At 22.3% G+C, this 14,775-nt stretch overlaps 1 protein-coding gene across 1 annotated transcript; it reads left to right on the plus strand.

Annotated features, from left to right (window-relative positions):
* The first annotated feature begins 2,545 nt into the window (after positions 1 to 2,545).
* Positions 2,546 to 14,772, plus strand: LOC112596604 (organic cation transporter protein). The gene is made up of 10 exons (XM_025342372.1): positions 2,546 to 2,588; positions 9,391 to 9,502; positions 9,829 to 9,994; positions 10,203 to 10,306; positions 12,412 to 12,569; positions 12,661 to 12,829; positions 13,429 to 13,674; positions 13,867 to 14,081; positions 14,145 to 14,332; positions 14,434 to 14,772. The coding sequence occupies exons 1-10, from the start codon at positions 2,546 to 2,548 to the stop codon at positions 14,659 to 14,661; spliced, it is 1,629 nt and encodes a 542-aa protein (XP_025198157.1). The 3' UTR covers positions 14,662 to 14,772.
* The last annotated feature ends 3 nt before the right edge of the window (positions 14,773 to 14,775 follow it).

The raw sequence follows: 14,775 nt of genomic DNA on the forward strand, positions 1-14,775 counted from the left end.
ATTTATTTTCTATGACTATAGAACATAGAGAAATAAGCTATACGTCTAAATAATAATTAATTCTTATACAATGTTATCTTAAAAACAGCATATTATTGTAAATAAAATATTTAGTAGAAAAGTAATCAAAAAACGAGTATTTTATTAAATAAATCGGTGTATCCGAATTGGTTCCCAAACGTCCGAATTGGTTCCCGGGTTGTTACGAAGGGTATATCCGAATTGGTTCCCGGGTTGTTCCGAATTGGTTCCCAGGAAATGGTTAAAAATTGTGGCTTTTGTCACGAATGTCATTAAAAAAAATGAAAAATAATACATAATATAATAATAATAATACAGTTTTTCAACTCGTCAATTTTTTTTTTTTTTTTTTAAGTATAATAATTAGGTATATATTAATGTATTACTAAGGTAAAAATTTGCAACAAACATTGTTTATAAATTCTAATTTAGTAATTTCATTACTTTTGTATTTGTCCATTTCTATTTTTATAAATGTTTCCTTATTTTTGGACTTCAAATTCTGTAATTTGTTTGTACTTCGCAATTTAACATACGTTTCAATTTGAACTTCTTTCAACACATCAATAAATTGAAAAATGTTCGGATTTGCGGAATAGAAACAACTGTTGAACTTGCTATATAAGTTCATATTAAAGCAAAATTCAAAAATTCAAAAAATCAAAAAAGCAATTTTGTTGATATGATTTTTAAAACATGATCGAAAAAAAAAAGTTTCTTGTCTACCTAGAATATCGGGAACCAATTCGGATGTGTGTTCCGTGGAATATCGGGAACCAATTCGGATGTGTGTTCCATGGAATGTCGGGAACCAATTCGGATGTCAATTTTCAGGTATGGGAACCAATTCGGATGCAGCCAAATAAATGAATACCTATAATTTAATCAATGCTTTTAAAAGGTAGTTTAATAATGCATTAATAAATTTGATGACTTTATATTCCAATGACTAATAACTTAATAAGGCTTTAGAAATAATTCTAGAATAATTTTTTAAAGAATATAATATTATAAATACAATAGTATAGTGAATACGGTGACATTTTCAAAAATTCCTATTTATAAAACTCAAATCGTAGGTAAATTTTAATAATAGATTTTAATGTTTTTTATTCCCGCAAGTCATAACTAATAACAGTTTTCATAACCTAAATAAAAATAAGTAATTCATTATTTATTTTTTTCTAAAAAACAAAAATTTTATTTAATTTTAGTAAAATTTCAAAATTTCAAAACAGTTCTTTTAAGAATAATTTTATAATAATTTCAAATAGTATATACAGGATGATTTATCTAACATACGTCCCTATTTTATTTTATAATGGAATTTTTAAATATTCTTAAAATGAGGCATGTTTTTAATTGCTATTCCATTTAAATTTTAAGGTGATGATAAAAATTTCATTTTTTTTTTACAAAAAATAACCAATCTATCTTACTGTAGACTTTTGAGTAGATTATTTTGAAAAAATCATTATATATAAATTAAAATCCAAACAATTAGTTTCCGAGTTATTAAAATATTTAAGTATTAATCTGAAATGATTAGATTTAGTATTTATTATACCTACTCGTACAATTTTTAAATATTAAAAAAATTTTGATAGATTAAGTATAATATATAAATATAAATATATATATATATATATATTTATATTATAATTATAATAATTATATATCTATGTATTTGAAAATATATTACTTAAGTATATTTAGAAATCCAAAAAATTAAGAATTTAAATGAAATCAAATAGAGCATGCTTTGTGAATCACCCTGAATAATTCTAAAAAAATTCTCATATTAAAATCCATAAATTATGTATTTAAAATTATTAAGTAATGATAATTTTAGATCATTTATTTTAATCAAAGTAATTACATTAAATTAAAGTTTATATATTTTTCATGTAGACAATACTAAATTTTGGTAATGTTTTTAGATAGAATTTAATGAATATAAAATATAAAATTTATTGTTAGTTTTAAAAAAAAATATTTTAAAATTTTTATTGTTATTTAGTTATATAAAAAAATCTTATTTAACAATAAAATAAGTACGATTTGTTAAGGAACACTTTAATATATACCTATGTATTATGTACTAAATGTTAATTTATCTGCTTACCTTGCATTTATTATCAGTTACATTTTGCGTTCAATGCACTCCGAAAGCATAACAAAAGAGCCATAACATATATTTTATTAAAAACGTTATCACACTGTATGCCTCAGACGCCTCGGTTGGTTGAACGTAGTGTTATATTCTTGTACCATGTGTTTCTTAAGTAATCCTGCATGGCACTTTGGCAGCAGTGCTGAACTAGTATTCGGTGCTATAGTTTCTATTTGACTGCCACGCTCAAAACAGCTCAATCACTTCCCTTAATACATTCCCTTGCGTAGTATTAAAAAAATGAGTTCACCAAAATATTTACGAATTTAAACCGTTTGCCATAGTGATAACTTTTTTTTTAATTTAGTTGATTTTAAGTTTAAATATAAAAATAAAAACAGTGCATCAAAAATGGAAAAAAGTACAAATATTGATTTTTATATGGAGCATTTAGGTAAGAAAATTTTTTTAAATACTGATTAATTAATTTATAATTACTACAATCATACAAAATTAAAATGTATATCTGATGTTTTCTTTTTAAAGTACATTTTAATTTAAAATTTTAATTGCTAGAAAACTAAGAATACTTATTATGTATTATTTTTTTTTATCTTAGTCGGTAAAATATGTATCAAATGCTATATAATATTTTATTTAAATGATAATAGTCTTTTTTCGTAAATAAAACTTATTTTATAAAATGTTTTATGTATTATTTATAGAATATATTGTGTATGGTTTGTATCATTCATCTAAAATAGACTACTAGTTAGTAATATTGTGGTGTTCACATGAAAATAACATAATTTTACATTTATGCATTTAATATTAATTGTATAGTATCTAATATAAATATATAATATATAATAATATATACATATATGATTTATTTTATTTTATTTTAGAACAATTTTTACTAAAATATAGATTTTAATTAATAAAAAATTTTAATTTTAGTTATAGTTATTTAGTAATCAATCGAATCGTATTTATTTAATGCGTATAATATATATATATATATATATATATATTACATAGGCGACATCAATAATTGTATTAAAAATATGGCCAAGGTTATTACAAGTTTTAGTTTTTATATTTTTTCGATTTATTTTCTCTAAAATATAATATAATGACCTCATATATCATATAGGTATATTACTTACATTTATACATTTATCGAGTTATCAAGACCTCAATTTTAATGACTTGTAATTTATAATCTATATAAAACATTTTCAAATGAACTTTAAATCTACTGAACACGTGTTATTTATCTATATTTACAAGACTTACTATCAACAAATAGAAATGATTTTTTTTTTTTTTAATGAAAAAACACAAAATAATTTACTCTGTTGAGTTCGTTGTAATATACCTATAAAGCTAGTAGGTATATAGTATTATAATATTATAAAATACACAACAATCGTAGGTACCTGTTAAATAATCAGACAGATAATAATGTAACTGTGTCTATAACACATGTTGATGATCAAATTATTTTATATTCATAATTTTTTTTTTATAACTAAGCTTAAGGTCAAGACTTGTGTTATGGAATTTTCGTAAAAAAGTTTTTTTAGAAATCATAATTTTTAGTACGTAATTAATTTTAAATGTAAGTCAATTTAAACTTTTTTTTAAATCAAAATTTTTTTAATAATGAAAATTTATACATTTTAAATCACACATAAAATATTATAAACGATTGTAATATGTTTAAAATTTAAATATTAATAACAATAAATATAAAATAAATTGATTCTAGAATATGCACAAGTCATGTTTTATTATACTAACACGTAATTATTTTATAATTCTCGGACAATTATTTTCGTGATTATCAAATACTTTATTTTATGTTATCGTCTACAAATGATTTGAACTAATAATAATGATTTAAACATTAAACGAATATATATTATCTTATCGTTGTGTATAATAGTTTTGTTCATTTCATTTAAATGGAATGAAGCCAAAAATGCCCCAACTACCATTAACTCAAAATACATTTGTCGTGTTTTTACAATTTATACTTTATTGACGTTAAGTATTGAGCTAGTTCTAATTTATTTTGATCAGAATTCTGAAAGCCCTTTGGGGCTTCATTGACCGTTATACATATAACTAGAATGACAAATATAGAAAAATCAATTTACTACCTACAATTTTATTATCATTCTTGTTTTACAATATATATAATATATATTATAACGCATACCTATGTAAATAAAAATTATTTTTTAATATTTAATAGAAATGAATATTATAGTTAAAATGTAATTTGCTATCATTTTTAGTATAGCGCATTTACATAAGAAAATTAATAACGCAAGTATGTTATACTAAATTATATACCTTTATTAAAATAAAATACTGTACTAGTAAATATTATTATTTTAGATCGACCTACCAATACACTTTTTTATGATATATCATCTCTAAGTGTAGAAAAAAATTGCATTTTTATTTGAATTCATTTTGATTTAAGTTCATATTAAATTTGAAAATTTGAGTGAAGCGATTTTACAATGATGTGTATTTTTTTTATGACGTCTCCTTATGGAACAGTAAAAAAATACTGAATTTAGGTAGTTGGTACTTTTGAGGAATATAAGTAAAAATCAGTATTCTTTTAAATAATCGGAAAAAGTTTAAAAAAATTTAAGAAAAATCTGTAATATTTATACACAACACTAGTTTTTGATAAAATTGATTTTATTTTTTTTTCTAATATCAAAATTAAATAACTATATACACTTAATATTTCCATTAAATATAAAAATAAATAATTTTAGACATGATAAAATTTTAAAGATATTTATACTCTTTTATAACTGCCAATTTATTTAGAATTTTAAATTGTTTTTTAATTCATTTTGATAAATCACAATTGTTGTTTAAATAAAAAAGCTTGAAAATTTAATATAAAGCTAATAGTTTTTAATACAGTAATTTAAAAGTATCGAAAATACAATTGGATGAAACTATTTATAAGTTTTTGTAGTTCAAATTATGAAAAAATTGGATGATATTTATATGAGAATTAATAATTTTTATTACTTTTATGATTTTAGTTATTTTGTTATTATTCATAATATTAATTTCAGTTCCTTGAATCCGTTCATTATGTATATTATTAATTGGATAATTACACATTTAATAATAATTTTAATATATAAGTGATTTTAGTTATTTTGTAGTAAGTAGAAATTGTATTGTAAAAATTTGAAACGTTAAGCAATTACTTAAATTATCATCCTTTATATTATTTATTTTTATATATTTTATTCAATTTTATATTAAACCCAATTACATTTAAAATGTATTTATATCTATACCACAAACTAGTATTTACATCAATTTATAGTAACTTGTGTCCGTATGTTGAATAATAATCAGTGGCGTATTTATTTGACTTATAAATAGTCATCATAAGGCAATGTGTACTGCCTATAGCAGTAAACTTTAAAAGAAATTTTTTTTATAGTATATATTGAGGATTTAATCACTGTATTATGAGATGTATACCGGCCATAATATTATCGATTATAAATTAAATTTAAATTTACTATTTTTATAATTTCTAATTGCTGTATTGGGATTCGGGAGTATTTTCATTTATCTAATTAGTAATTAATAATTATTGTGTTCAAGTTCGAATGTATATCAATATTTTGTTATTAAAATATGAATATATTTTTTTTATCTCTTGAGAAATTATGTTATAGTATTTAAATAAGACTTGTTTGACATACTTACCTAATTAAATTATATTTAATGGTAAGGTAATTAAGTGTTAATTCAATCAATAGGGTACATTTTCTCAAAGCGAAAATTTTCCATAGCCCTATACAAGCGAAAATATATTAATAAACTCTTGCTTAAAAGTTAATATAATAACATAACATATGCGATGTATTTAGTATAAATTAGTTTAACCTGGGTAGCAGGTATAACTATTGTACAAATAAATATGTAGTAGTAAAATAAATTATAGCTTAACCTTTAGAAATTAAAGCTGGTACAACGACTCAACTCAGAATCGTTTTTGTATCTACGCAATGATTCATCACTGAATTCAAATAATACATTCATCACAGTGACGAGTCAGACTTAAAACTAGTGAAATATTAGGTAACAAAATTTGTTCACTAAAATCAAAACCATAACCTAGTTGTTTGTTTTTACAAAAGTCTCAAAACTCATTTTATAACTTAAAACAAATTTCAGGTACCTATATTGCATGAGTCACTAATTAATATTTACGGAGAGCCACATTGAGAATTTTGAAAATTTTCGGAGGCCATCAAAATTCAAAACAAATACTTTTAACATATTATATTTGATATAATAACTAATATAATATATTTTAATACAAAAGTAACATAGTGGCCTAGTGGAGTTAATATTAATAAATTTAAAAAAAAATTTATGAAATCATGTTATTAATTTATTTTTGTAACATAGCTGATAATGCTATAATGTTGACAATACGTAAATATAAATTATACAACAGATAAAACAAAAAATAAACGCGCTTTATGTCATAATTTGAGAAAAAATGTTTTTAATTTCTAAATGTACATAAAGTGTATATTTTCATTGTTTTGGAAGATTTAAATATTTCTTCTGTTGGTATACTTGGGATCAAAATTATACCTTTATACTCTTCCCCATAAAAAATGTTCGTGGGGGTAATTTTCTGCCCTTGAGGCTTGATTTTTCTTTTGCTTTTAATTAATCATAATCATGGTATAGTTTACTTTTTAGCATTATTTGTAAAGCTATTTTTAAATTTTAAATACCTTGAAAAAGTTAAGAATTAAGATTATAAATTTATTCAAATATTATTCCATAGGGAAACTTTTGTATTAAGATCGTTATAATATCTAATCATAATATTCAAACAACAAATTATATACCTATAAATAAATCTAATAATTTCATAATCTTTATAAATTTATGTAAATAATATAATATAATTGTTTATTCATTAAAAAAAAAATATCCATTTACTATCGATTTTTATTTTTTTTTTTTAATATTGTTGATTGTTGGATTATTTTGAATTGAATATTAAATGTTAAGATTTAAATATTTAATAGATTAGAAAATTGTAAAAATTAAAAATTACTTTTTCATAATTATTATTGATTTGATAGTTTTTACATTTTTTCACGCTTAGAAATTTGATGTAATAATAATAATAAAAAAAAAAAAAAACTCTTATAAACGATAAATAATAAATATATATATATATGACATTGTATAATATGTTAAAAAAAAATAATGCATTTTGTGAAACCTTTTTTTCATTACAGCTAAAAAAATCATTATAAAATCAAAATATATATGACATTATTTATATTTAAAACAAATATAGGTTATAGAAAAAATGGTTCTCTTATTCTACATTTCAATCGACTACCCACATTCTAATTTTAAGATGGTGCATTTTATTTAGTTATTGAGAAACTTAAAATTCTAGATTATTGGCATTGCAGAAGCGATCAATAATTATTAATTATGATTACACTTGTATTTACAAAAGATTCAAATGAATGTACGTAAATATTACAATAAGGTTAAATTCTGATGAGACTCAAAGAGTTTAAAATTATGTTTACATTAAAATTAATTTATTATTAGTTGATAATTTACAAACTAAATGGTCCAAATGTTAAGTGTAATACTTATTAACATTGATTACTATATATAGGTAAAATATAAATCTCGATATTTATGTTTCGATAATAGTTATATATGGTATGATAAAAATAATATTTACTCATAATACTTTTCATGTTATCAAAAAATGCAAGATTTAAATTTTTACAAGTACCTACCTAGTTTTACACTATGCGGAGATTAAATAAAATTAATAAAAGTTTATTTTCAGTTTTTGATCTCGACCAGTATAGAGTAATGTTAAGAGGCCACTTTGCTCGGCAGTCAGCTATATATACCTATAGACGAGACATGCAACGGCCTCCATATTATTGATATATGTTCTCAACTCTTGAGCTCTTCAAGTTTTTATTTGAATTCTTGAATACATTTCGTTAACAATATTTGTTATCTTAAATAATTGTATCATAGGTACTTAAAAAAATTAAAATCGTAAAACATGGTAAAATTTATTTTGTATTAAGTATTTTATTTATTTAATTATTATTATTTGTGTGAAAAACGCATGTAGGTATTTAAAGTATTAAATATAGGTAGGTATATTATCATAATTCATAATAAAACAAAAACCTAAACAGGACATTCCATAGGCTAAATATAGAGTTTTGTTTATTTTGACACAGTATTAAATATTAAATTATAAATCATCATGCAAAAAAAACTTATCTAATTGAAAAAATTCTTAAACTTTACTTTAGTCCAGCAATTATCAACTTATAGCTTGCAAAAACATTTTGGTGGTAGTATAAAACAAATAAAATTTGGTATAAACGAACCGTTGAATTTAAAGATATTAATCTGTGAGTTGTACGTATCTAGATAAGATTGTTATTTAAAATTTTGTGTTTAATTTTTAAATCATATAATTCAAAAATTCAAAATCTATTAATCATTTAGTATCTTTTTGTTTGTTTATAAATGGTGAAAATTTAAATTCTTTAAAATCATTTATTTAAATAACAATAGATAACATAACTGAAATGGTTTTCATTAGAAACATGTAATATATGTTTTGACTAAGAACTATACGAGACACCGTTAAAAACCATTTAAAAGGATATTTTTATTTTAGATTTAACTCTATTCAACGTTTTAAGGTTACCTATAACTAGTTTGTGAAATTTTTGTTAAAAAAAATTGTTTGTTGTGTATGAAAATAACTATAAATATGTTCTGAAATGAATGATAAAACCTTTAAGCAATTTATTATATAAATTAAAACATTTTTTAATTCCAAAAAAATATTATTTGAAGTATTTATGTAGTTCAATAGATATTATTACTAAAGTATTACCATTGAGTATATATAGTATATATATATACTATATTTACTATATATACTTAATGGTATTACACATTTACCAGTATATATGTATGTGTGTCTATGTGTAAATATGTTGTTATAGTACATAAAGTATGCTTTATAATTATAAAATATGGTGTTAAATAAAACTTAGATATATATTTGTAATGTGTTGCTCATTAATTTTATATTGTTGTATATCAAACCTTTTCGTGCGTTTATTTTATGTATACATTTTGTGCATCCCTTGTTATAGGAGACTTCGGATCATACCAACTGCGGCAGTTTTTACTAAGTCTAATGTCAGCATTCACAGCTGGTCTACACATGATGGTTTTAGTCACTGTCGCTGCTGTACCTGAATACAAGTATATATAAAATAGTCCATTCGTTTTTCAAACTGACTATAATAATATTGTCAAATATCTTAAAATATGAACTCAGACACTCAGACTGTAGGTACCTATACAATAAGCAACCAAATTATTCTCAATCCACTTAATTATACTTATTCTAATACACCTACATCAGATAAAATTCAGAAATTTTCTATGCATTACATAAAATTAATTAAAACTAAAAAGTATAAAATCTAGTATTATATATTAAAATATTATCACAATAACGATTATTGAAATATAAATTTTTCATAGCTTTTTGTTAAACTAAATTCAAATATGTTTTTTATCTACAGTTGTTTAATACCAGAATCAGAAACAGAATCAAACATCACAAATTGGATTATGGCACCAAAATTTAATAACGATTCGTGTCAAGTAATAAATGCATATAATAAAACTATAAATTGTGAAAAATGGATATTTAATGAAACATACTACGGAAGTACTAGAGCTACGCAGGTATAATAATTAATAAAAACCAATTTTTATCGTTTGTTTTAAAAACTCAATGTATTTTAGAAAATCATTTGTTATTTAAATGCAGCTGAAAATATTGTAAATGGAATTGTACGATGATTTTTAATTTATTTTTGCCAATTTTTTGTAAAATAAATTAAAGTATTAGGACGTCAGAAATGTAACTATATGTTTATTTTTCGATTTCTAGTGGAATATGATTTGCGATAATCGATGGATGGGATCTTTAGCACAGATGAGTTACATGTTTGGAGTATTTACCGGCTCAGTTGTGCTTGGAAGTCTTGCTGATAAGTATGTAGTTATATTAAGTAATGTATCATTACGTCAATGAATAAAATATTAGTTTTATACACGTTTTAGTTGGTACATATAAAATAATCGGTCACATTAGTTATTTGATAACCTTTTGATTATGTTTTTGCTGGGTCGAGGAGAAAAATAATAATATTAAAAGCTACCACATAATAAACCATTATAAGCCATTATACCTTTTTATCGACTGGTAAAACTCATTTATGGACTAAGATTAATTAATTATTATAATTAAGTCTAGCAATTTTATCAAACATACATTTCTGAATATTATGTAGAGTTTTTCTGAAAGGTTGAAAGTAAATTAAACTAAGATGCCTAGTACTTATTATTTAACACAACATATATATAATATATTACAAATAGTTAAGTATAATTATTTTCTTATTGCAAATTTTGTTTATGTGTACATTTTCAGATTACAATAGATATTGAGTAAACTAATTACTTATCTATTTCTCGAAACTTATTATATAATATAAGATTATTATGTAGGAAACTAAGAACTTATAGTGTTATAATTTAAAATAGGTACGTGATTATAATAAAAATTTAATATATTACTGAGGATTTTATTTCTAGATACTACACAGTTTTTCGTTCTCGTGTCAATTGTACGCAGGAAAAAAGTCTGCAAATTCGCTTATTGTACAAATAAATGTTACAGATTGTAAATATTATTTCTTAATAAATAAAAAACTAATGAAATAAATATTTTTATTAGTATGTTTCAACATAATATTCTAATACATTCATAATTACATTACATATCTTAATACATTGTTTAATAATACTACTCATGATATAATGACTAATTCATTAAAATTATTTATTTTACACAAGTAGGCTCGTATAAAATATGTATATTATTATTATTTTTATGCGATACCTGACTTATGAATTAGGTAAAAATATATTAAACAACTGTAAGTTAGGTTTATAAAATATTATTAAGACGTTGGTATAATACTTTAATGAACATAAAATATTAATGTTTGGCTTTGATATTTAATAACAAAGAAATTAAAAAACAATAAATTTCATTAAATATTAAGTACCTAATCATATATTATTATATAAATTATATAGCCATTATAGATATGTACTATAGTTTAATCTACTTATAATCTTTACATACCTAATTAAGCGTTATAATGTATTATATAAACTAGATAAGTATGTTTTACATAGGTAATAATAATAATAATAATAATAATAAGAAGAAGCATTTTATTTAGTTTTTCGTAAATTTTAATAGCTTAATAAAGTATTTGTATAATAAATATTATATTTATAATTTAATTAATAATATATTTTATTGTTGGTAGTGTTAAATAAAATTATCATAATATTAAAATAGTTTGTGCTATTTATATTTAATAATATCAACTTTGTTTAACTAAAATAGAGAATTAAAAGTAAAATTAAAATTAAAAAATTATTATCTACTATAATTTTGTAAATTAAATTCAACTATTAAACTATGTATAGTAATTATTATCAGACGATGTAAGAGAAATGTACTTAAATATTTCTAAAAATGATCAGTGATGTATTTTATATTTCTATTCCCTTTAAGCCTTAACGATTATGACATTCAATCTGATGTGCAATTATCTAAAATAGCAAAATATTAGACTAAATTCAAATTTCAAATTCAATTACTTAGGTATTTACATAGTAAAATAATAAATTAATATTTGATTCGTTGAGTATATTATTTTTATTCAATATTGTTTAAGAAGAAAAAAATATAGCCATACCTTGAGTATACAAATGTGGTAAAAAATACATATTTTAGATTTTAATAAGAGATAAAGGTATGATATTTTATTCAATTGTACGCCTGTGTATTATTTTTTCACTAATACGTGCATAATATGTATTGACACATAAGGCATAAGACTCGTTATAATATATTTTTATTACAATCAACTTTTGTCGTTCTAACTATTTAAAATTTCTTATCTTGTAAAATTTGTATTCCTTAAATTTTTCATGTTACATTTAATTTATCATAATATATTAAAAATTACACAATGCACATAATTATATTAATTTGAATCGTCTATATATATTAACAGATTTGGCCGTAAAAAGATTTTCTGCATTTCAGCCGTAGCACAATTGATTCTTAGTATCGGAGTAGCGTTTCTTAATAATTATTGGATATTTATAGCTACCACATATGTATATGGAATTTTCGGTTCATCGGGGTCTTATATTTCAGGATTTGTTTTAAGTATGTGTAATGTATTACCATAAATACATTTTCGTCAATAAACTTTAAATTAAATTTATTTAATTTACATTTGTTATATTCTTTTACATAGCTATGGAGTTAGTAGGACCCTCAAAACGTTCAGTATGTGGAATTCTATTTCAAACTACATTTGCTTCTGGTATTATGGCCGTAGCAGCATGGGGATATTTCATCAGGGACACCTTTTTACTACAAATTATATATGGCTTACATAGTTTAATTCTAATTCCTCATTTCTGGTAAGTAATTTAAAATGATTATTTTTATGCTTAGTAAGTTAATAGAGACAACAAAATTTATAAAGAAAAATGCATGGTAAAAAATGTATAGTCTTAATAATTACGAAGATAAAATAAATAATTATAATCTTAGTTTTATTATTAAAAAAGTTAATTTTTATTAATCCAAAGTATATTTAATTGTTTGATACTAAATATTCAACTTACACTCATGCAGTATAATATAGTAAACCCAGTGAAACTTTACTTTTGTCTGTATCTTCAATACAATTATATTTAAATGTAGAAAAATATTTTTAAATGTTACATAATTTTAAAACTAAATACATTATTTTATATACTACGATAAATCATAAATGTAAATTGTAACACATTGATATTTATTTTCGCTGAGTTTAAAAATAATATATATATAATATTTATCAGTGAAAATAATACGGAGATATTATGTCGATCACATTGCAAATTTTTAATTTTTGTTTTTAAAACTAGGATTTTTACTATTTTAGTTATTTACTATTAATTATGATTGTAATTACCCTTTTATAAATTAATGTATACATACTAATATTATATGTATTTATTTAAATATAATTTAGGTTGATTGATGAGTCTCCAAGATGGTTATGGGGTCAAGGAAGAAAAGAAGAAGCAATTAAAATTATTCAAAAAGCACTAAAAACCAATAATAAAACAATGCCAATACTATTAGAAAAAGAACCAATGGTTTCGTTAAATAATGATGAACCCGTCAAAGAAAATAATCAAAATCGATCGTATTCGATAATAGATTTGTTCAAAACACCAAACCTGAGAAATAATACTATCAACGTTTGTCTTTATTGGTAAAGTCATTATTCTATAATAAAATATATTAATCAGGTAGATAATATACATGTATAGATAGGATAATCGATTTTGTTATTGAAATCTATAATATACTTGATAGTAAGTATTTACCTAAAATAATAATACCTATTCTATGCATTTAAAATTATTATAATTCAAACATAATGATTTTTATGTTAATATTTTAGGTTTGCTGCTAGTTTTGGGTACTATGGTATTTCGCTTCGAACCGGAAATCTACCAGGGAACCCATATTTTATGCTCTTTGTGATGGCTGCTGTAGAAATACCTAGTTACATATTTGTAACATTATCAATGGATCGTATGGGAAGACGATTTCTTAGCAGCTCAATGATGATTGTTGGAGGAACTGCTTTGTTTGTTTCTGCATTTTTCCCCTCAGGTAAATTAATTTTATTTATTGATTTCTATATATTAATAGTATTTAAAAAATGTGCGTTTTTAGATCCATTATCACAATCAATATCTACTGGTATTGTGTTCCTTGGAAAGTTTTGTATAGCTGGAGCTTTTGCTATTATATATAATTATACTGTAGAACGTTTCCCTACTGTGGTTCGTAACACTGCTATTGGACTTGGAAGCATGTTTGCACGTTTAGCTGGTGGTTTTACTCCTTTAGTTACCCTGTTGGTTAGTTAAAATGAATATTTTAATATTTATAATTAATGTGCTTATTTGAATTTGAAAATTTTCGGTAACTTAATAATTGTATTTATGATATTAAATTAAAGGATTCATATGATGTAAGAGCCCCGGCAGTAACGTTTGCTCTGGTAACCCTTTTAGCTGGAGTGTTAAGTACTTTACTTCCTGAGACACTTAATACAGTAATGCCACAAACAATGGAGGATGGTGAAGAGTTTGGAAAGGGCGATACATGTTTTACGACTGGATGTTTTGGGCGAAAAAAAAAAGCACAGCCACAACAAAAAGAAATTCCTGTTGAAGAAAGTTACTAATTGTAAAAGAAAATTATATAACATTAACATAGCACTTTAGTAATTGAGTTTATCTTATAAAAATTATTTTTTTTAAATGTATATTTTGAAGATAATTATTTTTATTTTATACGT

Source organism: Melanaphis sacchari, unplaced genomic scaffold (assembly GCF_002803265.2).
Source record: "Melanaphis sacchari strain LSU unplaced genomic scaffold, SCAv2.0 Contig0_pilon_pilon, whole genome shotgun sequence".
In the NCBI taxonomy this organism is placed as follows: Eukaryota; Metazoa; Arthropoda; class Insecta; order Hemiptera; family Aphididae; genus Melanaphis; species Melanaphis sacchari.

Coding starts and splice junctions, on each gene's coding strand:
- LOC112596604 (XM_025342372.1), top strand. CDS start 2,546: ATGGAAAAAAGTACAAATATTGATTTTTATATGGAGCATTTAG. Junction 2,589..9,390: donor TTTTTATATGGAGCATTTAG/GTAAGAAAATTT, acceptor CCCTTGTTATAG/GAGACTTCGGATCATACCAA. Junction 14,333..14,433: donor CTCCTTTAGTTACCCTGTTG/GTTAGTTAAAAT, acceptor ATTAAATTAAAG/GATTCATATGATGTAAGAGC.